This window comes from Scatophagus argus, chromosome 8 (genome assembly GCF_020382885.2).
Source record: "Scatophagus argus isolate fScaArg1 chromosome 8, fScaArg1.pri, whole genome shotgun sequence".
Lineage (NCBI taxonomy): Eukaryota > Metazoa > Chordata > Actinopteri > Scatophagidae > Scatophagus > Scatophagus argus.
In genome coordinates, this window is record NC_058500.1 from 669488 (window position 1) to 697484 (window position 27997).

General features: G+C 47.8%; 1 protein-coding gene and 2 long non-coding RNA genes across 11 annotated transcripts; 1 reads left to right on the top strand and 2 right to left on the bottom strand.

Annotated features, from left to right (window-relative positions):
* The first annotated feature begins 30 nt into the window (after positions 1–30).
* Positions 31–21437, top strand: gripap1 (GRIP1 associated protein 1). Of its 8 annotated transcripts, none has more exons than XM_046395638.1 (31): positions 31–189; positions 285–481; positions 1606–1672; positions 2181–2242; positions 2349–2375; positions 2636–2743; positions 3001–3151; positions 3454–3608; positions 3723–3762; positions 5875–6053; positions 7055–7102; positions 7212–7243; positions 7366–7413; positions 7535–7634; positions 7787–7864; positions 8170–8262; positions 8652–8693; positions 9718–9852; positions 10685–10780; positions 10881–10991; positions 11091–11192; positions 11383–11496; positions 12033–12110; positions 14166–14261; positions 14578–14634; positions 14837–14936; positions 16280–16410; positions 16783–16899; positions 17168–17261; positions 18821–18993; positions 19284–21437. In XM_046395638.1, exons 2-31 carry the CDS (start codon positions 434–436, stop codon positions 19362–19364), a joined length of 2763 nt encoding a protein of 920 aa, XP_046251594.1. In that variant the 5' UTR covers positions 31–189; positions 285–433; the 3' UTR covers positions 19365–21437. The 8 variants fall into 8 exon arrangements, with proteins under 8 accessions (XP_046251594.1, XP_046251597.1, XP_046251595.1 ...); XM_046395641.1 differs by having other exon boundaries at positions 5983–6053; XM_046395639.1 differs by having other exon boundaries at positions 3454–3593.
* LOC124062737 lies at positions 10524–27997 on the bottom strand. Of its 2 annotated transcripts, XR_006844002.1 has the most exons (5): positions 27644–27997; positions 21552–21644; positions 14099–14201; positions 11688–12037; positions 10524–11543 (listed from the first exon to the last, which is right to left on the bottom strand). It is a non-coding gene; the product is annotated as an uncharacterized LOC124062737 (long non-coding RNA). The 2 variants fall into 2 exon arrangements; XR_006844001.1 differs by having other exon boundaries at positions 10524–12037; positions 27644–27987.
* LOC124062739 lies at positions 26745–27194 on the bottom strand. Its single transcript, XR_006844003.1, has 2 exons — positions 27131–27194; positions 26745–26936 (listed from the first exon to the last, which is right to left on the bottom strand). It is a non-coding gene; the product is annotated as an uncharacterized LOC124062739 (long non-coding RNA).

Genomic DNA, 27997 nt, shown 5'->3' on the forward strand with positions numbered 1-27997 from the left:
GTCAGTCAGACAGCAACACGTAGGACACAGAGACCGGAGGGACACAACAAATGGCAGATATCAACATCAAAATAAGACAAATCAAACAGAACAACAAGCGAGAGTTGATGAGTTCATCCAGTAACAATACTCTACAGCTCACTGTCAAATCTGTAATACGTAGCATCCTGATCAAAGCTGTCAAAAAAGGTAAAGCAGTAGGGGAGTATTAGGATAAAGTGGAGTAAATCAAAACTGTACTGAAGCACAGTTCTGAGTAAATGTACTTCGTTACATTCCATCAGCAGACACCAGCTGAAAACACTGTAGTCCATTCTCGGTTGTTAGAAACAGAGTCGGAGTGAGACCTCTGTCCCGGCTCCTGCTCATCCTATCTCTTAGCCGCTCCGTTTCCTCCGCTAGCTTAGCCTGCTAGCTGGCAGTCCAAGTAAACATGGCCATGTCGCAGGCTCTGTCTGAGGAGGAGTTTCATCGGATGCAGGTGAGGAAAAAATGTGACGGCTGTTATTTCGGGTCGGTGGGCTCACGCACAGATAGCTGTCAGCTGTGTGAACAACACCTGTCCGTTCTGCTGACAGGTGCGGCATCACTGGCAGGCGCGTCCGCTCGCTCATGCTAACCGTTAGCCGCTCGGGTGGGAGTAGTTAACGGGGTTCAGCGTTACGCCCGGCGGCTCGGCTTGTGTTAATGTGATATTGGAAGGTGACGGTCAGTCTGAGCTGTGCTGTTGATCTGATCAGATAGTAACAAACTGGTGGAAGCCTGTCAAACAGGCAGCGGACTGTACTGTATGCTAGGTCGGTGTCGATTGGCTAGTGAGCTAACTTAGCTTAGCCTCCTGCTCTGGAAACAGCAGAAGGAGAAATTGTTCCACGTAGCTTTCCTGGTGCTAACCCTTATTTTTATCTTATTTTAGTTTTTTGTATCTGTCAGTGAGCCGACTTGTTAGCCCTGACGGGACACTCGGCCCGATGACAGTCACGGGGTCTGCGTCAGGCTAACACACAGCGGGGTTTGTTGTTCATTCTCAGCACAGTTACAGCGTTAGCCTCACAGTCTGCCGGTGTGTGACACCTGTTAGCATGCTAACTGCACATAGTGGTTCTGTTTACATGGTGAAGGGCGACCCGTGTGATCCAGCAGCCCCGCAGTGTCGTCAGCGAGGATCAGTAAAGATCTCCGCGTGTTGATTTAACTCGATCCACACCCACGAGGTGAACACTCGCACCTGCAGTCCACCTCACATACAGACGTCCCACACTCGCGTGCCTGTACGTTGACAGTATGACAGCGCGTCCACTGATGTGAACGGCTGTCGGCGCCCATATTCCTGTGGGCTTCAGGTACTTCCTTATAAGAGGCTCTCATTCTGGGCCAGACTCTGGGTCTGGCTCTCGTTCTCATTCTGGACCTGGGATGGAGTCCCACCGGAAGCAGAGATGAAAATGATAATGAAGTGTTCGATTTCATCCCGTCGACCCTCACAACGTGACATTATGATCACAACAGGCGGGTCACCGCTCACACAACCCGTGGATTCAGTCTGCAGCAGGGTAGTGAGGTGCAGTGATAATGCTGTGTGTGCGTGTGTGTGTGCGCGTGCAGGCTCAGCTGTTGGAGCTGCGGACTCAGAACTACCAGCTGTCTGATGATCTCAGGAAGAACACGGCAGGTAAAACCCTCCTCAGTCCTTCCTGTGTGTTCCATGATGTTTGTGTGCTTTGTTTTGTGATGTCTTCGTCACCACATTAAAGGGAAATTGCAGCATTTTTAAACCTGAGGCCTGTCTTCACACATGTTGGTGTGTAAGTGACTCATACCTGCCACATATGATATCATGATAGCCAAAGTGTAGAAAACTTCTGAACTTTATGTCAAAGATGAATTTGAGATAAACATAAGGGGAGGGTCTTTAAACGTCGCCTCAGACGGCTCTGACCAGTCAGGGAGCTGTGGACTTCCTGCTCTCCAGGCTTCAGATGTTCTCGTCCTCCAACACGCCTCATTCAGGTGATCAGCCGGGCGCGGGGCCGATGACGAGTTGATCACCTGAGTCAGGTGTGCAGGAGCAGGAAGCATCTGAAACATCGGTGACGGGTAGAGTGAAGGCGTCTCCTTGTTTTCCTCTTTGAAATAACGTGGATTCCTGACTCGGGGATGACTTTGCTGTTGTGTTTCAGAGCTGAACGCCGTCCGTCAGAAGAATGTGGTTTTGGAAAGAGATTTTGTCAAAGCACAGAAGGTAATCAGTGCTTCACTCTTCTAAATGAATTCTCTGCATCTCGACTGTTGCGTGTTGTAATGAGGCGTCTTATTTCAGCTCATGTTACGTCTGTCTTCCTCCTCAGGCTCTCAACAAAAGCAAGAAAGCGCAGGTGAGTCTTCTTCTGTGGTCGTTATGGTTAGCACAGGTTACAGCACCCTCTAGTGGTCTTCACCTGTCACCTCTGACAGCTGTACATATCTGATCTTCTTCTTCTTCTTCTGTTACTTTAACCATCAGTTCTTTTCTTGTTTGTCGTGAAGGTTTTCTTACTTTTTCCCACAAGTAGCCGCTGCGTTCATTTAAAGACAGTGAAGGTGTTTGTAGAGTTTGACCTGTGGACGTCTGTCCTCTGGCTGGCTGCTGTTTCAGGAGGTGGACGCACTGCTGAGTGAGAACGAGATGCTTCAGGGGAAGCTGCACAGTCAGGAGGAGGACTTCAGGCTACAGAACAGCACGCTGATGGCCGAGCTCTCCAAAGTACGTCTGACTTCTCCTCATGACGTACACCTTGTTTTCATTTATCATCAGGATGCGTTCAGGAACCATGCTGAATGTAGGTCACTGTAGTAGCAGTTTTTCACTGTGAACAGCTGGATGGACCTCATAGAGATCAAACACAGGAACAGGATGAAACACAGAGTTTTCTCTCTGTGCAGTCTACCTTTATTCTCCAAGCCCTTCGGGTCCTCGAACGCCACGCCGGATGTTGATGCCATTGTTGTTGTTTTTTCCAGCTGTGCACGCAGATTGAGCAGCTGGAACAGGAGAACCAGGGCCTGAAGGAAGGAGGAGCCGCCTCTGCATCCAACCCCGCCTCCAGTCCTGTCGATGGAGAACTTCTCCGCCTCCAGGCTGAAAACTCCACCCTCCAGAAGAAAATGAAAGGTGTGTGTTTGGAGTGTGTGACGAGGGCGGGTGGAGTCGGACATGTCGGCACAGACGAGTCATGTTGTTGTTATGTTTACTTGCTGCTGTCCTCTCTGTGTACCAGGTCATCAGTTAGGAAACGCGTATTTCTTTGGCACCTTTTTGATCAAAGTTCTTCAGAATAAAACAGAGAAGCAAGACACAAAGTGAAAATAAAAATAAAACCAAACAGCTGGTGAGATTCGACCATCGATCGGTCACTCAGTCAGCTAACGAATACCTGATGAACCCGGGTGTGACCGACTGTGATTCTCCCTCAGCCCTCCAGGAGCGCTGCGACAGAGAGCTCCAGGGCGTTACCACGGAGACCGACGGGTTAGCCAGCGCCAACGGAGTCTCTGACGTCACAGGGAGAGGGGAGGAGCCTGCAGCAGAGGGAGCCAATGACAGCCTGGAACAGGTGATTGACATCGACGTACGTCTGACTGCTTCCTGCGTTGTCCCAGAAACAGTGAAATAACATGTGAGATTAATGAATCCCAGAACGGACACTCGATGATCTGTGTGTCGGTTTTGTCTCTGCTGACAGACGGAGGCTCAGCTGGAGCTCACAGGGAAGCAGCTTCATGGTGAGTTTACACTTCCTGACTTATCAGACAGCACTTCCCTTTACACAGAAACTCCTTTCCTCTCATGTGGTCCTTCAAGACTCTCTGGTCTGATCACATCCAGTTGCTTGACTTGTGAAAACCTTCTGTGTTTGCTGTAATATGTTCTGTTAGTCTGACCTTTGGACATCGGAGCTTCACAGCTCAGTCGACTCGTAGACCAGCAGAGCTTCTGAATTTCACATGTGAAGAAACCGAGTTCTCCACCATAACCCGTCAGTGAGCTCGGTGTGCTGCCTTTATGCTCACCGCTGAACACATGCTGGTCCGAGTTAAATCGAGCTCGCCGAGTTTTTGGTTGTCAGATTGTGTCAGTTATCAGATTATTTTCAGCTTTGTCTAAATCATTCATACAAATCAGTGATGACATCAGACAGGTGTGTTTTTTCCAGTTATCCTTTGGCTTTCAGTCTGGTGTTTTTCTTTAAGTCAGTAAATCTCATGTTCAGACTCACACCAACAACGCGTTCGCCTCAGCGCCGTCTGACTTCCTGTCGTGGCCCGTCGGTCCCTACTGCAAACATGAACTTTTCAAGGCTCCTCCCAAACCAGCCAGCTGCTCACACAGCTGTTGGGGACTATTGAGGACTATTTCCAGAAGCGGATCAATCCATGCATGGTGTTTTGGGGAGCTTTGGCTCGCAGAGATGTTCAGTGTTGGTGTGAGTCTCGACACGAGGAAACACGACGAGTCTCGCAGCAGTCAGTGAAGTAAAACGTTAGGTTGTGTTTACTTATGTCATCCGATCATGACCTGATTGGTTTGTTCAGGGCTGAAACTGGCTGAAACTCTCAGTTGAAGTGAGCTGATGCATTCAAGGACACTCCAGCATCTTGCAGCTACATGAGTTTTTTGTGCTTGTGTGTGGTGAAGAGCGGTGTGACAGGCTGGACAGAACAATGAACAAATTTGCAGTAATAGATTCTCCTGTTTCAAGGTGCATCCTCACAACAGTCCACCACTCCTCCTCTTACTGTTCTGTGTCCTTGAATGCATCACCTCAGTCCCTGAAGTCTCTTCGCTGGTCTGAAGTGAAGACTTGTCACAGTGCTTATGATCCCAAATCCTCCAACACGAGCAGATAAAAGCCTTGTTGTATTTTCCAGAGCAGGTCCACCTCTCCTTCACGTCTTCTCGGTACTCTTTGAATTGTGGCCTGTGTTTGAGGTGGGAGGGTGAGGAGGGTGAGGAGGCAGCGTAGAGCAGTGAGCTGGCTGAAGGCAGACACACACTACAGGCCGACCGACCCAGTGGGCATCAGTCGGCGAACATCAGCAAGACTCCGTAATCTGCTGGCAAAGCTGCAAAGCCAAAACCAGTTGACTCCAGTTCACTGCGTTACAGTAATACTACTGCAGTATTTATACGTGACAGATGGAGTTCAGGAATTTGTACCTCAAGTTTGACTTCACACCTTGCGACACTAAGTGAAAATATAATAATATACCAAATATCTAAAAGTAGATCTGTTATGAATCAATCAATCAATCAGTCAGTGTTTATTTATACTTTTTTTTTTTTACTTTTTATACTTTTTTAAACAATTAAATGCAATTCAAAGTGTTTTACAATCTGACAAAACAAAGAGGATTAAAGAGGATTTGGAGACTAAAACATCAGCAAAAGTTTCTGAGCATTCAGCCCTTGAACACTCACCACAGGATGTTGCTGGTGTGTGCTTTGGTCAAAGAGTTCATGATTTACATGTGAAGTGTGAGTTTTCACTCAGACTCAAACTTTTATTTTGGTATCAATACTGACAAACTGATCCTCCTTTTTGACACGAGGTTAGAAAAAAAATGACCAACTCTGACGTCATATAAATTTCTAATGAAAGCTCAACAAACAAACTGACCTGAATGAGAGAGTTCTCATGAGCGCGTCGTCAGCGAATGCCCCACTAACAACCCGGTACGCCTTGACGTTTCATGGTCGGCGTTTGACTTTGCAGCCAAAACACAAAATGTCAGACTGAGGTGTGGCCTCCAGAGAGAAGCTCTCAGACGTGGCGTAGAGGTGACGAGCTGCTGCAGTGTGTGTCTGGCCTAACAGACTGCCCCTGCTGTGTGCAGCGCCCCCTTTAGGCCTGTCAGAGAAGAGCGTAGAGACGATTGTAGCTAAGCAGGCAGCGCTAGGCTGGTCGGCTGCTCTCTGTCCAATAACTCACTGCTTTGGACCAGAGCTGGAGATGGCACTGAACACCGAGCAGGAGGAGAAGAGGCTGCTGAGGGAGCAGATCCACACGCTGGAGGTACTGACACACACCTGAGTCTCACCTGACACACACCTGAATTACTCCCAACACACACCTGAGTCACACCTGACAGCTCTGTCCAAGACACACAGATAATTTCTCATACCTTAAGTCTGTTTTTTTAGGTTATTCATTGCCATTAGGTGTTAATGACAAACTGCACAGGGATGTGTAAAACACCTCTGCTCTGCTACGTGTCTGTCTGCGTGTCTGCATGTCTGTCTGCGTGCCCACAACCCAACCGAACAAGGCAGATGGCCGCCCACACTGAGCTTATTTAAAGGCCTCACATCAGACTGAGCAGCAGGGTAAAATAGATCAAATAAAAATGGTTGTGTGTGTGTGACAGGAAGTTGAATAATTCATGACAGGAACATAAATGGCAGCTGTGGAGCAGCGGTGACATGTCAGCATGTAGCAGAGCAGCAGAAGACTGCAGCTCTTCTCTCAGGACCTTTAAAATGGTCCAGTGATCACTGCTCAGGCATCGCACAGCTGCTTGGACACACACAGTCAAAAATAAGAACAACCTGTATTGATTATTGATTAGGAAAGAGAGCGAGAGAACGGCCCGTTCCGAGTCCGTTTTCTAGTCCTGATTTGAGGCCAAGTTCTTTCATCAAGGATGCTTTAGAGAAGCCAGATGTCCCAGCATGCATTTCACATCAACCTGGAGCGAACAGTCATTGCTTTGAAAACTGCTTCTTGCTGCTGCTGCGGGAATGGGAAGAAACATCTCATGTTTGTTGAAGCCACAGGAATCAGTCTGAATCAGAGCCGCCCCTTGTGAATATGAACATGAATAAAAGTAATGACTGTTAAATGACGACACCGAGCTGTCGTGTAGTCGCTGGACTTGCGGAAACATGAATCTTTAGGCACACAGAGGACACAGATGCTGTGCTTTTGGAGCTCAAACTGCATGGAAAGAAGCCAGTGAGATGTGTGTGTGTGCTCTTTCGCTCTCAAAGTGTACGTTCACGTGTGTCTGCCTCCAGGCGTCCAAACAGGCTGAGATCACCAAACTGCAGGAAGAGATAACCAAGGTAACTGATGACCGCACAAAAGGTCAAACGTTATGCTGCCACAAACATCACGTCTTCTTAAAGACTCTTACAACAAACTTTAAACTCTCACTTCCTGTCTGTCCTCCAGCTGTCTGACAAGCTAAAGAAGAAGCAGGAGAGGTGAGACGCCTTCACATTACACTGACACACGTTAGGAACAGCAGCCACAACGGATGTTTGACTGAACCGACTAAGAACTCCGATGATGGATCCTAAAGTTTGTTTCTCTTGTTTTGTCTCAGCTTTCAGCGTCTGCAGGGAGAGAAAGAAGTTCTGTACAACGACAGCAGGTCAGAACTGCACTAACTCTACTGCTAGTACTGCTACTGCGCTCGGTACTGTCAGTATTGTCAGTACTGTGTGTCTGTGTGCTGTGCAGCAGGTGTTCACATGCTGTTTGTCTGTCTGCAGGACGAAGATTGACGAGATCAACCAAAGGAAGGAGGAGGAGCTGAAAGCCATGAACATCCGCATCCAGAAACTCCAAGCTGACCTCACAGCAGCCAACCAGGTCAAACCTCTGAGACACACAGCCAATACCACTGTGTAAAAATACTCCACTCAAGAACTTACTGAAGTAGAAGTATGTGGTGAATGACCACATCATGTAGGAATCCATTTAAAGCAGCACAGTGACTGGACTTTGTTTGTGTTCTGGTTCAGACGGCAGCAGAGCTCAGAGAGCAGCTGCAGAGCAAAGAAAAGGAACACGAACTGGCTGTACACACTCTGAAAGACCAGGTAACACACACACACGACCAGAACAGGAAGAGGGAGGAAGGACTCGATGCATGCAGGGAAACAGACCAGGAGCTTTTCACATGGCAGGAAAACTGTTTTCTGTATACACTTTGGCAGTGGAAAAGTCTGGTGTTTTCTGCCTCAACTGCTTTGTCTTTCTCTTATCCTCCTCTCTTTCTGTCTTTTTCCATCTCATTCTTGTTTTCTGGTTGCTGCTTTATTGGTACTCTTGGCTGGTTTCTTTCTGTTGTTTTCGGTTCTTTCTGTCCTGTTCTTCGCATGCCTGCGGTGGGTTGGTACTGCAGGTAGCCAATCAGAGTGCAGTCAGTCAGGAGCAGGTGGACAGCATCCTGCAGGAGAACGATGCTCTGAGGACAAACCTAGCTGCTCTAGAACAGGTAATAAACCAAGAGAACATCATCTAGAGGTTTGTCCCCAAAACAGTGTTCCTCGGTACAAGGAGAACATCACATAGAACCATGATTAAAAACCCCCAGAGAATTCTGTTTGAAGCTTAAAACAAGACTGATAATGTTGTTGCTCAGGAGCTGATGATATACCTGAGAACATCACTTAGAACTTTGGGGTTCTGGGTACTCCAGAACTAGTACTCTTGAACCCAACTTACAAGCTCAGAAATACAAATCTTATCAAGAATTTACCCAATAGCTACAGGAGGAACATCGCTACCAACAGATCTAATCTGAAAACTGTCTGCCCATAAGTTAGGTTTATACTGGTGCTGATCCTGAACAGATTTATCTAGAACACCTTACTCATTTTACAGGAGAACAGTGCTTTGAGGACCAACCTGTGTGCTCTTGAACAGGTAATTATATCTCAGACCTTGCTTAGAACCCTTTTCTAGAACCTTAACCGTAGACTGATGGTCTGAAACTAACGTTTCCCCTGAGGACCTGGCATAGAACTAAATTAACACAAAAAACAAAACAAGTATAAAACTGTCCTAGAATCCTGACTTCGGTTGCTGCTAGTACTAGCGGCAGAACATTAATACTTAAATAAATCGCAACCACATCTATAGACAGGACTTAGTTGGAGTAGTTGGTGATTTACTGAAATAAAGGACTGGTAAAACTTAAGAAATATTTAAACTAGAAAAAATGTATATGTAAATTGGTTGCTAGGATACAGCTGTAATGTTGTCCAGTCAAGATTAATTGACAGCAGCTAATTTAGGATAACATATTTGATGAACGTGTTATTGTGAGTGAAATGTTGTATAAAACCTTACAGATGGAATCATTTTGAACCATAATTTATTGTTTTACCTCGTTGACTGTTTAAACGGGTGAGATATTAGCATGCTGACGTTAGCTTTGTCACTTGGTTCAGTTAGCTTCACCTGGCGGTTGGTGGGTGTAGATACTCAGCGTGAACTGATTTCTGAGCTGCGACCTGTTTCAGCTTGGTGGTGATAAAACTCCACCGATGTTAACACAAGGCGAAGTCTTCACTGAAGACCAGCGGCTCACACAGACTCCCCAACACCTGAAGACCTCGCTACACTTCATACATAACCTGAGCTAGAACCCTGTGTAGGTTCCTCATCTGCTTCACTGACAGCACTGAGTCGACTCCGTCTGAACTGTTCACTGAACAGCAGAAAATGTGACAAAATAAAATGTGAGATTAGAGTCATCTGTTGTCCTCTTCATTCATTTCCTGTTCACTTCTGCCCTTCTGCTGCTTTTTACTCTTCTGCTGCCACCTGCAGTTTGCGACGTCATACTGACTCGTTAAGCTTCACCACCAGTCACCATCACCACTAACGGGACGTTTTGTTTAGAGAGGTCTGATTGTTTTAATTGAAGTTTCTAACTGACGTGCAGATCCAGACAGTGAAGACGCAGGAGATGAATCTGTTACGTGAGCAGCAGGAGGCGCTGACGGCCGAACTGCAGCAGAGACGAGTCGAACATGAGAGTCTGCTGGCTCAGAGGGACGACCTGGACTCCCAGCTGCAGGTGAGGCTTTTAATGGAGTATTTTTACAGAGTGGTGTTAGTACTGTTAGTACTAAGTGTTCGTCTTGCTTCACTTACTAGATCAGTTTGTTATTGTGAAGGACGTCTCCTTACTCTAAGTTGTGTTTGGAGGAAACAAACATATCGACCTGATAAACTTGTCATGATAAATCACTGACTGGATGCTGCAGCTGATCAGGCTGCTTTGAAACCACATCAACGTATGTAATACTGTCAACATCACATGACGGGAAGTTTAGATTCTGTTTGTCTTGAAATTACTGAACCAGTATATGGACTGTATATAAAGGTGGTTGACATGAGAGATGTCCAAACATCTGGACGCCCCCTGGTGGCTGGCTGCAGTTCAGCTCATAAGCTCCTCCCCCTCCATGTTAACAGATGGGACATGAGCCAAACCAAAAACTCAAAGCGTATGTCAAATGGTTTCTGTCATTTTAGGTAGTTTTTATCACATTGTTTGTTCAAGTGTTCATTTTTCTGAACAGTTTGGTTTTAATTAGATGCTATAACAAGGGGCTGAAACATCATGATTGACAGCTGAGTGCTGCTCCTCATTGGCTCAGATGGGTGTGTGGGTGGGAACTCAATACTGGAGCCCCATCTCCACCCAAACGCTGGCAATGGTTCCGTTTAACTCCCCAGCAGTAGTACATCACAAAAACAACATTGTTTATTTTCGATTCTTTTCTTTTTTGCATTTTTCTCTTCATTGTGTCCTCAGTGGGACAAAGATGCAAACATTTGTTGAACGAGACGTCTGCACTCTGTTGACGTCCTGGTTCCTCCGTCTGTCTCTTTCCTTCTTTCAGGAGTCAAATTTTGCCAACAGGAAGTTGTTGGAGCAGTTAACAGAAGAAGGACAAGAGAAGGACAAACTGCTGAGAGAGCTGGACGAAGCTAAGAAGGTACACACACACGCACACACACAGAACCTTTAAGCTTTTAAACACACTAACATTAATCACAACATAACGTGTGTGTGTGTGTGTGTGTGTGCGGGAACAGACAGCAGAGAAGAGGAAGGCCATGTTGGACGACATGGCCATACAGCTGAACCAGGAGAAGTCTGACCACAAGGAGGCGCTGTCAGACCTCAAACTGCAGCACGAGAAGGAGGTGAGGCACAGAGAGCTCAAACACATACAAATGCAAACCATCACGCTGGAATCTGACCCGCCGGTCCTGTTTCCTCTCCTTGTTTCCTCCCCCTCTTAGGTCCTCGGGGTGAGGGCTCGATATGAGAGGGAGCTCAGAGGACTCCATGAAGACAAGAATCGCTCTGAGGAGGAGATCCGACAACAGCTTAGAGATGAAAAGGTAAACAGGAAGCGAAATAAGGAGGGCACAGACAGGAAGTAGGCGAACCAAGGACAGGAAGTTAAAGATGAGGAAGTCTGGAAAGTGAATTCTTGTCAGTCTGTCTGTCTGACATCAAACCAGCAGTGTGTTGTGATTGTGCTCCTCCTCCACATCAACACTATCCCTGTGTGTGCGTGTGTGTTGTCAGGCTCGGACCAAAGAGCTGGAGGGTCTTCAGCAGCAGGTGGAGGAGCTGCAGGCTCAGGTTCTGTCCATGGAGGGAACCAAAGGATGGTTCGAGAGGCGACTGAAGGAGGCTGAGGTCAGTGCGGCTGTTGACTCGTTAGCCGTCACACGGTGACATCACCGCTGGGTAAAAAGTGAAAGTGCTAAAATATTAAGTAAAAATAACACTCAGATATACAAATAATACTCGAGTAAAAGTATCTGATGTTAAATGTACTAAAATATTTAAAGAAGCTTTCTGGCAAGAAACTCAAGTATGAAAAGTACAAGTAAATGAAGCATGTTTTCACGTATGCATATGGCGTCAGCTGCGCGTCGTGGCCTCGCAGTCCCACACAGGAAGTCTGGTTGGCGGAGGGTTTTAAAGGTGAAAGTTATGCAGCCTTTGTGTGAAGTCCTTCAACAGCAAGTCAACCGTTTCCTCATCAGTCGCCAGTTTCAAGTCTTCTTCAACACAGCATGAAGTTCGTTGTGTAAATTACAGTCACATCTAGAGTCAAACAGCCCATAGAGCAGGGAACACTTGAGGGCGGGGCTTCCTGCTGAGTGACAACTCAGTCAGGTCCAATCAGGACGTCCTCCCATTCGTCTAACAGTGTGCTGTCTCTGCAGGAGAACTTAGAGAAGAAGTGTGTGGAACATCAGGATGAGATCCAACAGCTGCACAAAGAACACACACTTCAGCTGGAGGTACACACACACACACACAGTACAAGATGTTTCAGGAAATCTGAAGTATAAATATATTAAGTATACATATTTATGTGTTTGTGGGAGTTGTTTGTTTATACATGCAGTCAGTGTGGGTGTTTGTGTGTTGAATCCCATCCAGCTCCAACTGAATGTGCGTTTCTAATTAAAGCGTAGCTGTCTCCATGGTAACGCAGACAGGTTAAATGGTGTCACTGTGGTGGATTAGCGAGCGTCCACCAGCGTTTCAGTTCACACTTTGTTCACCTTCAGTCACTGTCTTCTGATGTGTCAGAGCTAACGACATGACGGTGGCACACACACACACACACACACACACACACACACACACACACTCTCTCTGTTGAGTCTGTTAACACGTCTGTGATGTGATGGAGGTTTAGCTCAGCGGTTACTTCCAAAAAAAAACGTATCTGATGTTTTCAATGCTCCATCGGTCCGCGGGCCAGGGGTACGAACCGCGGGCGCTGTCCTCTGCTTTTAAGGGCAGTCGTGGATCAGCGGTTAGGGTGTTGGACCCGTAACCGGTGGATCGCTGGTTCGATTCCCCGTCCCGGTGTCCATGGCTGAGGTACCCTTGAGCAAGGTACCTAACCCCCACTGCTCCCCGGGCGCTGCACGCGGTCGCCCACTGCTCCGGGTTTGCTGTGTGTGTGTGCACGTCACTTGGGTGGGTTAAATGCAGAGCACAAATTTCGTTGGAGTGAGTTCCCTCCAATGACAAAATATGTCACTTTCTTAATGTGCTGCCTGCCAGCTCACTGAATCAAGCTTATACGTTTGTTCTCGTTACAATTTGATAACGAACCACTGAGGCACGACCCGCTGAGCATCATGGGATGTGTCAGTGTGGATGTAACAAGTCCTTTCAGCCAATCAGATTACCAGACAGGCTTTGTGCTCCTGTGGGACGGTTTCTCCCTGAAGACTGTTAACTGTGTGTGTGTTATCTGCTGGATAACAGCTCACTGCTAAGAGCAGAATGAGGAAACTTAATAGGAAAAGTTAATTAAAGATGGAGGAAGTCTAATCAGTTACGCCGAGTGTGGCCGGAATGAATTTCACTCGTCACGTCTCGGACTGCGACGGCGCCTGCGATGGGACGCAGCCCTCCTGATGATCTGCTGTCCTCAGTTCTTCGCTGTGCGTATTTCATGTCAGGTCGCCGAGTGTTTTAAGATTTCTCGTCTTGTCTGCTCTGTTGACTGTCAGTGTAGTAAAATCTGAGTGTTTCAGAGGTGAACAGACAGCTCGTCCTGCCTAATGAGCTGTGTGTGTGTGTGTGTGTGTTCACAGACGCAGTAGTTTTCCTTCAGAAGTTGCAGATTCTTTTCCCCCCCGTCAGGTGGGCGGCTGCAGCCTGTGGGTGTTTTTAATGTAGTCTTTAGTCAAATTAATTAGCAGCAGAAGATTAGAGGAGAATGAAGCGCGTTTCCCCCTCAGTCGGCTGGATTAAGAGCGAGGGGGCATCAGTGGAGGTGGAGAATGTGGCCTTGTGAACCGTTTTCAGAGGAAGAAAAGTTTTCCTCCTGTCCCTCCCACCCGAGAGGAGACAGCAGGTGTGAAACACAATGAGACGCTCGCCAAGCAGAGCTGCAACAAATTAGTGACCAACTGAAATCAGTTAATCATTTCAGTCATTTTGCAGGTAAAAAATGTCAAACATTTGATGTTTTCAGCTTTTTAAGTGTCAGGATTTATCACATTAAACGTAGACTCTTTGGGTTTTCTTCAGAATACTGACATTCATAAAGATAATAAGAAGCCAAAATAGCCCTGATATGAGCGCTGCCATCTTGTTCTGGTGATGTCATTTGGAGCCAGAGTCTGTGCAGTAGTGATGCCGTCTGAGCCAATCAGGACTCGTTTCAGCCCCGTTCCATAGCATCAACTAACTCATTCAAACCACACTGATCAGAAAAATGAACACTTGAACAAACAAAGTTGTGATAAGAATCTATGAGCACCTGTGGTGTCACTGTGCTCCCAGCTTGAAGTCCCGGTTTAAACCCAGTGTCCCCGTGTGTCCTGCAGGAGAAGCAGTCAGAGATGGAGGGACTGAAGCAGCAGCTGGAGAAGGTGGAGAAACAGAGGGATGAGCACAATGAAAGCATCGGAAAACTCAAACAGGTAACAGCAAGCTGCTAATACTACAAACATACTGCTACTACTACAACTGGTATACTGACGAGGCTGAACTGATCTGGCATCAGTTCGCTCTGTGTGTCCAACTGAGTGAAGTATGAGCAGACACGAGGTCGTCTTTATGGTCCAGAACCGAGCGGAGCCTCCTGTGTTGTGTCAGCTGTTGTGCATCAGCACAGCGTCAGCCGCGATGCTCATCATCAAACATCAGAGAGATGATGCTGATTGGTTTACAGAGTAAAACACTCAAACGACCCGTCTGCAAGACTCCGCTGTATAACCCAAGTGTTTGTGTCCGCAGGAGATAAAAGACACGGTGGACGGACAGAGGATTTTAGAGAAGAAGGGAAGTGCAGCGGTGAGTAAACGTTTATGGACTGATGTCCTGATGGACGGACAGACGGATGGAGGAGTGACGGGCAGACAGACACAATCTGAATTGAGATGAGACGGAATATATTTTGCAGAGTAATTTAAGAGCAGCCATGCATGGAAAATAATAATTAAAAAGTAAATCCTGGACTGTGTGTGTGTGTGTGTGTCTGTCTGTGTGTGTCCAGCTGAAAGACTTGAAGCGGCAGCTGCAGCTGGAGAGGAAGCGAGCTGACAAACTGCAGGAGAGACTTCAGGAGATCCTGACCAACACCAAGACCAGGACAGGTACATGCACACACACCTGACCTGAGAGTTGGGTTCACTCTCAGACGTGAGACGTCTTCAGACTCGGGGTTCGGTTAAACACCTCAGTAACGCTCAGCAGTTTGACCTTTAACAACACGTGTTGTCTTGTCAGTAACTGTCCTGTCAATGAGGAAACTCCTCACAGAGGAAAAACTGTCGGTCGTTTGTCCTCTGACTGCAGCTCGTTAAACACACAGGAAGTCCATGTTTTTCTGCCAGTTGCTGACAAACACTTTGTCAGTGAAGCAGAGCCCGACGTCACACTCAAACCACGAGTATTTAAACCGCTTAAATCACATATGTCAAACCGGTCCACAGGAGGGCCGGTGTGGCTGCAGGTTTTTGCTCCAACCAACCAAGAGCACACTGTTTGACCAATCAGCTGTCTGAAGACGGAGATCAGTTGATTAAATGAGTCAAGTCTGGTGCGCTGCTGCTTGGTTGGAAAGAAAACCTGCAGCCACACCGGCCCTCCTGTGGACCGGTTTGACATGCCGGGCTTAAATGGACAGCATTCCCCTTTAAATGCTTCAGTAAGGAGAGACAACAGTACTGTGTGTGTGTGTGTGTGTGTGTCCTAAGTGGCTGAGATGTGATCGTAATGCGACCGTTGGGTCTGATAATCGGCCGTGTGCTAACCCTGCATCAGGAGGTCCTGGCTCAGCCCGGAACCTGCTGCTCAATATTTAATGCAGCGCTCTGATTCCCAAAGCTGAGGTGGACACACTGGCGTCTGCTGGCGAAACACACACACACACACACACACACACACACACACACACACACACAGTGGTGTAGGGCAGTCCTCAGCATCATGTATAATCTATGAGCAGTGATGAATGTTTAAAAGGCTCTCCTGCACAAACTGAGAATCAGACATTTTAAAGTAGCCTGCTTATCTCTGCCCCCTCAGAGCACCTGCCTTAAAGGGACAGTCCGCTGTCCTTAATGGGACGGCCCTATACGTTAAAGGGACGGTCCACTGCTGTATTCTAACTGTAGTTGTCCAGACTACAAAATACTTATAAATTTAGTTGGTAAATAACAAACTGGTAGATTCCCCGTCCTCAGTGAAATGTGGACGCTCTCAGGAGCGTGTGTCTGCACGTCCACACATTCAAACTGAAATGATGGTGCTTACATTTGTTCAACTGAATGCTGAAATGCTTCCACTGGACTCTGGCTGAAGGTCTGAGCTCTGGTGGATGAGGTCACAGAGTACTGATGAACCCTGAGGTCCCCCTCCTCGTCAGGTAGCTCTTCAAAGGGACCATGTGCCAGATTAAAGGGTGCTTCCACACAGTCTCTCTGTGTCTCTGCAGGTCTGGAGGAGCTCGTCCTCTCAGAGATCAACAGTCCCAGTCGCACTCAGCAGACCGGAGACTCGTCCTCGGTGTCCTCCTTCTCCTACAGAGACATGATGAAGGAGACTCAGCCGACCAATCAGAACAAGGTCTCATTAGCTTCTCTCCAGCTGCCTCTCTCTCTGTCTGCTCGACATCATGTGACCTGCTGTGTGTGACGGGTCGTGTACTGTTACCACGGCGATGTGATGATGACACCCTGAACTATGCCATCATCATCCTCCCCTCTGTTTCTGTGTTGTTACAGTTTCTAAAGTTCAGTGAGTTTTAACAGCTTCAGGTGCATCAGCGCCTCCTTCAGGACTGGAGGAGAACTGACTTTCACGTGACCACCGCTTAGTGGAGTCTAGTGAGACAGACTAATTGAGGAGTGGACTGATTGTCCCTACTGACGATACAGCGAGCACAGTGAGGCCTTTACACTCTCCTGTCTGTGTGTCTGTCTCGTCTCTGTCCGGCAGTCTGGAGGCGGCAGTCCTCAGTCCCAGCGTCCTGCTGAATTGTCCGACGACGAGGTCGGAGAGTTGTTCCAGAGGCTCGCCGAGGTCCAGCAGGAGAAGTGGATGCTGGAGGAGAAGGTGAGGTGTCCCTGCTCTGTTCCCATGACAACCACATCTCACGTGTCCCTGTCCTTTAGCATGTGGTCCTGTGACGTCCAGGCTCGAGGTTTGAACGCTTCACTCGGGTCGACAGTGAAAAGTTCAGCCTGCTTTTATGTTTCAGATGAATTATTAACATCCTCTGCTGTTTCAGGGCTGCAGGCGTTCGTTTTGATGTGCAAAGCAGGACTTTTACCTCCTGCGCGTACTTGTACTCCACTCTGAACGTTGTCTTATTCTTCTTCAGGTCAAACATCTGGAGGTGAGCTGTTCATCAATGGCTGAAGATATCTGCAGGAAGAGCGCCATCATCGAGACCTACGTGATGGACAGCCGCAGAGGTGAGACATGCACACACTCACGCAGGTGAGGCGAGGATGTCGTCAGCAGTGAATTCAGTTTAAGGTCCGACACTGTGCTCGTGTTGTTCCCACCAATCAGCATTCACTCTTTTGTCTGTCCCGTCTCTCTGGGTGGACACAGACACCGAGCTGGACGCTATCAGCATCAGTTAACTTTTGTCCTGTTGTCCCCCGGAAGACATTTTCCTGATCCACACCTGATCAGTCAGTACGATCAGTTGCCTGTTAGCTGATTTCGCTGCCACCATCACTCCTCCTGAATCCTAAGCTGAAGCTGATGCTGTTAACTTGGCGCTGTCTGTGGGCCCTGAAGCAGACCCACCACATGTCCACCACTCTGGTCGGGGTTTTGGACAGAATCAAAGGAAAGCAGTTGATCTCTCAGAAGTAAAAGCTGTCTGGGTTGCTGTACCAACAGTTAGCTCTTCCTCCAGCTCATCCTGTTTGCTTCTGTTTTCAATTTCATGTCTGGCTGGTTTCATTCTCTTCTCTCCCACTAACACTGTAGTACTGGTGAAGCTAATGGGCAGTAACACTGCGAGCTGAGCTGGACTGTGTGTGTGTGTGTGAGAGACATGTAGTCAAAGCTCGTGGTGAAGCCCTGAGTGCTTCAGAGCTCCTCAGCAGCTCCTGTTCAGACTCCGTCCACACTGAGCAGCTGGTGTTTCCTCTGAACGAGGAGGTGATTGATCCTGAAGGTTCCTGCCGACTGACTGGTAACTTTGCCGTCACGCTCTGAGTCACTGACTTGTTGTCTGTTGTGCAGATGGATTAGATTTAATCAGAGAGAGGCTGGGTTAAAGGGACAGTTCACCCCAAATCAAACCTCAACAGCAACACGTCTTTCTTATCCACAGAGCTCATTGTGAGCAGCTTCCGTCTGCATGGTGGTGGAAAATACTGCTACTGATACTGCTACTACTGCTACATAACAGTAATGCTAATGATGCTACAGAAAGCAAACTGTGACGTCTTCAGAGTTCAGACTGCTGCTGGTTGATTCAGTGGAAACATCCAGCTGTTCTCCTGCTGTGTGAAGCTGTAAATCCACGTCCAGGTGTTCAGCTGTTAAATATTTACAGCACACACACACACAGTGCACAGTCAGCATGTTCAGCCCGAAGCTGTGCTGAATGTGTGGATCTTCTGTGCTGCCGGGTTGAACACGCTGTAGCTCCTCTGCAGCAGCATCAGTACGTGAAGCTTTGTGGTCCACCACAGGCTTGGCGTTTGGATGCTCCTGAGCTGCAGGCGATGAAGCTCCTCCTCTGTGGCGTCTCCGTCACCGCAGTGAGGACAGCATCGTGCTTCCACTTTGAGACATAAGGCCTCTGAGTTATCAGTGAGGCGGACGAGTGGTCCTCCTCGTCTTCCCTCGGCCTGCCGTGGTTGGCAGTCATCCTGTTCCTGCTGGCTGCCTCCATGTTGTCCTGCATGTCACGTTTATCAGCCACAGTGTCATCAGACCCACAGTTCGACTGTTATTCACTGGGATCATATGTGTATGGTGCGTAACTCCTCCTTCCTCTCCTCCTCAGACGTGTCAGGTAGTGCAGTCGGAGGCCATGGAGGCTCCCAGGGAGACCGTGGAGGTCTGGGTTCAGTCCTCAGAGATCTGGTCAAACCCGGAGACGAGAATCTGAGAGAGATGAACAAGAAGCTGCAGAACATGTTGGAGGAGCAGCTGACCAAGAACATGCACCTGCAGAAGGTAGCGCACACACACACACACACAAACGGCCACGAGACGATGACCTGACCTGGACTGATTTCACATCTGACTGTCAGTCGTTCGAGCTGATTCAAAAGGAAACACGAACAGCTTCACAGTGTAAACGTAACCTGTTAGCACTGCTAATTGGCTGTCAGCTGTGCTCTGTGTGACCTTTGACCTCCTGATCAGGGACGCTCGCTCTCTTCATGCTGACATGAATGTGATCAGCCGTACTGATATGAAGACATGTCGTCAGCTGGGCTCATATTATACTGTCTCTGTTTTAGGACCTGGAACTACTGTCCCAGGAATTAGTCCGTCTCAGTAAGGAGAGCAGTCCTTGTGCCGGAGCGGCTGGGTCGGGGTGAGACTATCTCCTGGATTCATCCATTCCTTCCCCTCCTTCTCACTACTGCTGTTCTCCTCAGCTGGAGGGTGTGACCTGGGCTCAGACTAACACCTGGAACCAACATTTCTCCCTGCTGTTATCATCATACATTGGGCCTTGACTACTGACTGCAGCTGCTATGATTTCACTACATCGCTGTGTGACGGGCTGTGAGTAAATGCTGGAATTAGTCCATCTGTTGTATCTCGATGAAGAGATGCGAAGGGAGGAAACTTCAGTCCAGAAGGAATGGACAAGTTGTCTTGCTATTTGAATGTACTGCAATTAGACTGCATCACTCAGTTCCTGTGTCAAGCCCTGGTTACAACATGGAAAACATACTAACACAGACTACAACTGTTTGCTCCAATTAATTTCTACGTCTTCAAGTGATTTCAGACTGTCGCTTTAGCAATCTAATGTCTGCTGAGTCCTGGCTATGTCCTGAGCTTCCTGTCTGCAACAAACTGATACTGTACATCAGGGGTTTGTCTATGTGCTGGAGCATCTGCGATGTGCAACCGATTCCAACCAAATTGTACTTTATAATTGCATTCAAAAAAATTCTTCATCACAAGACGTTTTCTCCCAGAGCTTTCAGCCACCTCTCATGGCCTTCATTAGCAGCTTGATGTCTGCTCAGTCACGGTGAAGTCATCACCTCACAGGAAATATCTCCATGACAACTGAGCAAAGACCTGCTGCTGATGCAGGACATGAGAGCAAGTTTGTCAGACTCGCAGTTCAGCCGTGTTCATCATCCAACTGAAGCATCAGCCGAGAAGCTAACTCAGACATCACAGGAATAAAAACGAGTACATGTGGCAAACACGAGGTTCAGTGTGACGATCAGGACGTGCGACCAGCCAGCAGAGGAAAGCTTCAGCCACATAAAAACGTCTGAAACTACGGACTGCTTCTATGTTGGGCTGTGGTTACTTCCTGGTGTCTCTGCAGCCCAGCGATGATGTAAAACTACTCTGTGTTCCGTTCAGTCAGTCTTTTCCCATGGTGTGTGATTGTGGCTGGTTACTTGGTGTTTTATTCCAAAAAAGGTTCATGAACTTCATCACTTTATTTTAAAATTCAAAAACAAAAAACTGCATGAAAATAAGACAAAATTAAAAATTTCAGATGTGCGAGAACATAAAATGAAAGTAAATTGTGAGCGTCTCGGTGAAAACTGAACAGTCGGTCCGTCTGCGTCCTTTGGTTTCCGTGTCTACATGTTGGATCACCTGAACTGTAACGTGTTTTATTTTGCAGACACCAAACAGTGTAGGAAAAACAAGTGAAACCCTCAGCTGTGGCTGCTGATTTTGTGAGTTTGATGCCTCTGTTGGGCAGGGTCTACTTCCTGCTTCAAACAATACATTATTATTATTTTGCCCATATCAATAAATCTGCTTCTGTTTTGTGATTTTGTATAAAGTTTGAAGTTAAACTTTTGACAGGAAATGAAAGTCAAATGTTGTCCTGTCTGCTCTGCCCCTTTATTTCCTTTCCTTCCCATGGGCTCTGACTATGTCCTGGACTGAATGTCTGCCACAGGATGCTTCTGGTGACTGACTATATCCTGGATGCTTTATGTTGTAACTGCCTGTACATTTCTGCTTTCTTTCTGTTTGTACATTGCAAAAAAAAAAAAAAAAAACCCATAAGAATCTGAAAACAGGTGAACACTTGTGTGTTTCCAGTGCAGCTTTACTTGTGCCGGGACAGGAAGGACAAACGAGTATCATGTTGCTCCTGTTCAACCCAGTCCGCTTTCCTAAATGATGCGTCACCCGTCGGAGCGTACAGGTCAGGAGCCAGTCGAGCTGCGCTGAAAACACTGAAGTGATTTTCTGAGTCTGCAGCGCACTGACAAAGCGGGATCAGTCTATGTGCTGGGCAGAGACTCTTGCTTTGTTTCTGTTTGTAATGTTTAAATCTGTGTACATACGCTGTGATATGACTTCTAACTGTATGAAGAATCAACGGATCTATTTATGACACTGACAACGATCATGACAACTAATTATTGGAACAATAAAAATCTGAAAAAACGTCATCTGGAGAAACAAGTCTGTTTTTGTTGGAGGACGGACTTCATATGGTTCATGTGTTGGCTATGATCTGATTATACGTCTGCGCACCGAACTTTGAAAGAGCAGCAGGAACTTACATGATGATTTGTTGGTCGTGTTGATCGTTTGCTTTCCTGAACAGCCAGCTGCAGTCACCTCCTTTCCTTTCGTAAACGACGGTCCAGTGGATCCTAAAGGAAGCGAGACAGGAACAGATACTGGATGTAGTTTAACCTAAAAACTATTCAACCCCCTCAGTCTTATTTTCAAAGTGACAGCTGAGCATCACAAGTCTTTGGCCCAAAACATTGCAATGAAACACCAAGTGGGCTCTGAATGTCTTTCCAAGATCTGAATCTGATAATGAGGTTTGGTTCTTTGGTTCAGTTTCAATCTGCAGAGAGCGAAATGCGTCTGAGGGGCTCAGTCTACATCCTGGCTGTCTTTGGTGTCAACCTCTCAAAGTTTTGCAGTGGGAAGTTGAGTGAAGTTTGGTAGTTTTAATCTCTGCAGGTGACAGCATATCAGCCATCCTACCCACAATCCTCTCTGGCACTGAAAACTCTCTGCTCTCCGTCAGGTTTGGTGATGGAGGTCGAGTTTAGGGCTCTCAGCAGGGAGACGCTACTTCGCTCACGGCTAATTAGCTGGACGGCACTTCCTGTCCCACAGAGACAGGCGGATTAGAGAGGTGACCGTTCGCCGCTGACGGGGTCCGCCTTAACGAGATACCATCTGATTGGCCGGGCCGAGGGTTAATTGAAGAGATGAGTTCTTACAAACAAAGTTATAATTAAAAGGAAACCTCAGAGGAGGCTGTCTGTGTCTCCACCTGTCTGTCTCTCCCCACCTGTCTCTCTGTCTGCATCTCCACCTGTCTGTCTGTGTCTCCACCTGTCTGTCTCTGTTCCTGTGTAAAAGCTGATTTTGAACTGAATCAGAGTTTCTAGTTGCTGCTGGAAGACATCGAGGTTCCAGACAAGTGAAACGTCCAGCTGCTGAAGACAACATCCTGCAAAGCCCGGCGACTTTTTCAGTGCAGGTGAACGTTTACCGTCAGATTCACTGGTTGGAATCGACTGGCGCCGGACAACTTTGTCCTATCGTGGGCTTCACGTTGTGTCCTTGTTTCGGGAGGAGGGGAAGAGGACAAATGAAAGCAGAGAGGAGAAAACAGAAACAGAGGAGGAGAAAGGAGAGAGGGAAGAGAAGGGAGGACAGAAATGTGAGGAGGAGGTCAGCAGGAGGAGGGAGGAAAGAGGAGGCGAAATGAGAGAAGGGAGGCGCAGGAAAAGATGAGAGGAGGGTAAAAGGGCAGGAGTTGAAGTGAAAGAAGAGATTAGAGGAGAGGAAAGATGAGGCCTGATGAGAGCAGGAGAAAAGAACGAACTAAAGCGAGATGAGGAGGTGAAAGATGAGGAGAAGAAAGGAAATCAGAGGAGGTGGGAGGTTTGTCAGGTCTTAGCAGGAGAGGAGCTGACAGCCAGGAGCAGCTGTGCTAAATGCTAACACGCTAACGTTTAGCAGTTAGCTTAGAGTGTCATCAGCAGCTGTCATTAGGATCAGTAGGAGTTTAAACCAAACCACAGAGCATCAGGAGTCCTCACAGATACAGGTGTGTGTGTGTGTGTGAGGACAAAGTGATGTTGTAACGGGGCTCTCCAAACGCCCCGGGAAACCAGGGAGTTGCCACGGCGATCCCCACGTCTGCCGGAGAGTGAGAGAGTTAAAAATTCACGAGTTTTCTCCTGCAGCAGTCAGCTAAATATAGACTGTGTGTGTGAGAGTGTGTGTGTTGATGACAGACTCCGTCAGGCTCTTTTAACAACAGACACCAACAACATCCTGAAAGAACACACTTTTCAATGTCTTACAGTCTTTGTCCAACAGACAGTGAAGGCCTCACCAGATACCAATAATTGCTTTAATCACTGAGCAGTGTGTCTGCTGGACTGACGAGGGGAGGAACATTCAAACCACTGCTTGGCTAATAACTGCTCTGGACGAGCCCTCGACGGCTTCTCCAGTCTTACAGGACGTGTGTGATGACTTTAATGGAGTTTTGCATGTCGAGCAGCAGCCTTCCTCTGCTCTCACACACACACACACACACACACACACACACACACACACACACACACACACCTGGTGCAGGTCTGCACTCTGATCATTCTTCACTCTTGTTTGTTCGTCTGACTGACAACTTTACACTCACAACCTTAAACAGACTCAACTTATGGCTGATGCACGCACACACACGCGCGCACGCACACACACACGCGCACGCACACACACACACAGTCAGAGTGCAGGGTGGGCCCCCAGAGGCCTCAGTGTATTGATTGGACTCTCAGTGTGTGTAATGAGAGCCGCCGCGTTTGTTTTTAGCTTCAGAGTGGGAGGAGAGAGATGTGGCACTGCGGCAAGACACACACACGCACACACACACACACATGCGCACACACACTCACACAAGAACAATCAGAATGTCCATGTCTTTATATAGACACACAGTGTAGGAGGCTGTAATTGAGAAGGAACAGCCTGAGGTCTGATTACAGCATCACACGTCTTCTCTCCATCTTCGTGTCTTCTGTTCATTTCTTTTCCATCTTGATTCTATTAGTTTGTTCTTTAATTTCTCTCAGTCTGTTCCTCCGCGTTGTTCCGTGTTCTGTCGGGCCGTCTCGTGTCGCTGCTGCTTGGTCCTCCAATCACTGAGGCAGGCTGAAGGAGCTCAGCGGCGTGATGTGTCACGTGATGGATGAGCTGTGATCACTCCATCATCAGGTCAACATGTTAATGTGTCCCAGACTTTAAGACCAAACCCCTGCAGAGCTGAAGACGGCTGGACGTTATGTTTACTGACATTCTGATGTTTTGAACCAGAAGCAGCCGAAGGATTAAGTTCACACAGAGCTGCTGATGTGAAGCCAAACTGCTGTCACACTCCCATCCACTGGGGGGCAGTACGCAAACACAGAGAACCACAACAACAACAACAGCACAACAGACACATCTGGTGAGAGCACGGAAACAAATTAAGGTCGAGCTCAGTCCCAGCTAACCGTCCACAGCATCTGCATCCCCGCGCAGGAGGAAACATACATCTCCTCCTGGACCAGGAGCTAGCTGACCAAGCTAACCAAGCTAACTAGTGTTAAGGTTTACATCCCCATCTGACACAAGCACGAGCCCACATTTAAACAAGCCTGACACGTAATACATATAATCTCACAGAAACTGTAAATTCTCAAATTAATTAAGAGGAAATAAATAAACAAATATTTGTGAGATTTGATGAAGGAAAACTAACCGGCCGTTCAGAGGATAAAAACAATCGCTCGCCTTGCAGCCTCGCTTTGCTTTTGTTGGCACACCTGAGTGTGTGTTGTGTGAAAAATGTGATCTGAATCTGATGCTGTCACTGAATGGAACCCGGGTTCAGTTTCCATCAGGTCAGCGGGTCCCGTGGGCCCAGTCTGAGCTGGAAACTTTCCACTTTGATCTCTCTTTGTCCCGCGTTTATCTGGCCGCCATCAGAGCAGCAGACGGCCTGTTCGTCAACGCCACACGCCAATGCAGCATTCAGGTCCCGGCTGGCGGACGGGACTCGTCATCCACACGTCTGACAGCACAACACAAAGTGAATCTGGGGATGAAGCCAGAGCTCAGCGGTCGTCGGCTCAGCGTGTCGCTCACTGATCCACAGGTAGATAAGGACGACAGGTACGCTGACAGACGCACACTGAATATAAAGGAGCTGCCTCTGGCTGAAAGAAACACTGGCCCCGAACGCCTCGCAGGCAGACAGACAGACAGGCGGGACGCCAGGCAGGCAGACAGACACACAACAGGAGCACACAAGTGAATCAGGACTCAAACACTGATGACGGGGTCACCTGATGAAGACTGGACGGTATGATGGAAAACCTGCAGGGCGGACACATCAGCACCTGATGGGCCTGTCAGTCTGAGGAGGCGACCACAAACAAGTCGTGATGTGAATAACTAATCAAACATCTGCCCCATTCAGACAGCAGTGCGATTTGATTCTGCGGGAATGTAACAGTTCACATTCATGTCACAGAAAGTGTGACGGGATGGAGGACTGATGGGCGACAGACTGAGGAGACAGCAGACAGACAGGATCAGGTTACGGGAGAGAGCGGACAGGCAGACGGGTCCGAACAGGTAGAGAGTGCAGGGAGGAGAGACGGACAGGTGAGGCGACAGGTAAGACGGCTCACACACGATCACGTTGCTGCAGTGTGTGACAGTTCAGTCTGACACAAAGAGAGGATCAGCAGGGCAGACAGGCAGAACCACAGACAGCATCAGGTTTCACCAGGACCCCAAACCTTCCACTGACAGAGAGACAGACAGACAGACAGGAGAATATGAACCACTTACACAACCAAATATGTACATGTGGGGTCCAGGTGTAAAAATACTGGAATTCACCTTTAAAGTGTGAAATCTGAGACAAGCGTGTGTCAGGTGACAAGGAAGCACCTGAGAGACTGGTTCTTCAGCACATCCAGACCAGACCCTCACCGGTTTGCATTCAGAGCCAGCAGATCCACAGAGGATCTCCACCCAGTCTCCACCCAGTCTCCACTCACCCACATCACAGCGCTGGCTGCCGGCTTCAGCTCAGCATCCAGCACCATCTCCTCCACGAAACTGACCGGAAAACTGAACAAACACCCGAGGACTTCCTGCTCACACTGTGCACCCATACAGAGGCATGTTATCAGTACATGAAGTATTTGGACGGCAGAGATGGACCTGCGGCTCGCCTTCCCTGTCCTCGTCGGTGCCGCAGAGGTGGAGCAGATGGACGGGATCAGGTCGACCACAGACAACCTGCCGTGGACATCACACATCTCCACCCTGGTAAAGAAAGCTCAGAAACGGCTGGACTTCCTCAGGAAACTTTAGAAGGCTAAATCTCCCTGAGACGACCAGCGGAGCGACAGGAAGCAGCCCGACCGGAAACATCACAAACTGGGCTGGGATGTGCACGGCCAGGGACAGGAAGGCTCTGCGGCGGGCGACTGAAGCCACCCAGAGCATCACTGGGAAGATCTGTAAAATACGACTCCTCCTAGTAACATGAAGGCACGTTTGTCTGAACACCGCAGTCCAACCTGTTTCATAATGTCGTGCAAACCTTCTGCCATATTCTGAATGACTACACACTCTGAAGCCTGCTGCTGTAGCAGAGCTGCGTTCACTCACGGTGGTGCTAGCAAAACCGTTCTGAAAAGAAAAAACAGATTCTCTACTCAAGCTCACTGACCTGATTTTATTCCCTCTCTATATTCAATACAATAATAATAATAATGAGGACATAAAAACATGTGCATTAAACAGGAGAGTCAAATCTTGTCACATAGCATCATCTAATTGGATGTCCTCGAAGATGATGTCATCACCTGGGCCTGCAGAAGAGCGTGTGATTGGTCAGAGCTGTAAGCCTGCAGCCAAACAAGTTTCATATGTTTCATATCAGCCAGGAAAATTATTGTTTTGTATTTCAGTTTTATATAAGCTTCCTTTTACTTCTTTCTTTCACCCCCCTCCTTCACACACACACACACACAGATGTGTGGATGCATTAAGATGCCTGAGAGAAATGAAGATGAAATCCACACAAGAGAGCAGCCATTACCTGCTGCTCTCCTCCATCACCTGACAGACCAGTAACCACTTCTTCTTCTTCTTCTTCTTCTTCTTCTTCTTCTTCTTCTTCTTCTCCTCCTCATGTGCAGCACCACTTTATCTCTCTGTCTCCTCAGCTCAAACCGCCGTCCACCTCCCTTTGTCTTCATGTCTGTCCCTCAGATCGCTTCACTACACAGCAGCTAACGAGCATGTTGACCGACAGTCTGTCCACTCAGTCCACTCAGTCCACAGAATGTCCACAAGCTACTTTTCACACATCGCGATATTAACGTCCGCTTACTTCACAGACTTTAGTTTATTCCTGATGTAAGCAAGTATTTTTTCCCCAGTAAAATCTCTTAATATAATTAATGTTCTGATCCACGTGTTGATAAAATGAGGAAATATTAAACGTGGTTGTGTCTGTGGGGAGGTTAGCTAATAAATAACCACATACATTCAGCCACAGCAGTACATTTAAACCACGAAAACAAGCACACAGCAGGTGTATGTGACTCACATCACTTGTCTCCTTCCTTCATAGAGCTGACGTAGTTACTCGTAGTTACTCTCCACAACACAACATCCACCTGTCGCTGTTGTCCCGCTCACCTCCGCCCACGTCGTAGCTGTCGGCTAACAGCATTAGCCGCAGCGTGAGAGCAGCTCACGCTAACTCTGCTGGTTGTTTCATGAATGACTTAAGCTAACGTTCTTCTTCGTTGTGAGGCCGTGTGGTGTTTCTCCATAACAATTACACTTTCGGGAGCACACGTGGCAGCTTCACAGTATTTTTTAATCAAAGTTTAATCAAAGTTTACCAACTTCAGCTGGGTCGACGTAGGGCGACCTCAGCGGTGTGGGTGCAGTACCA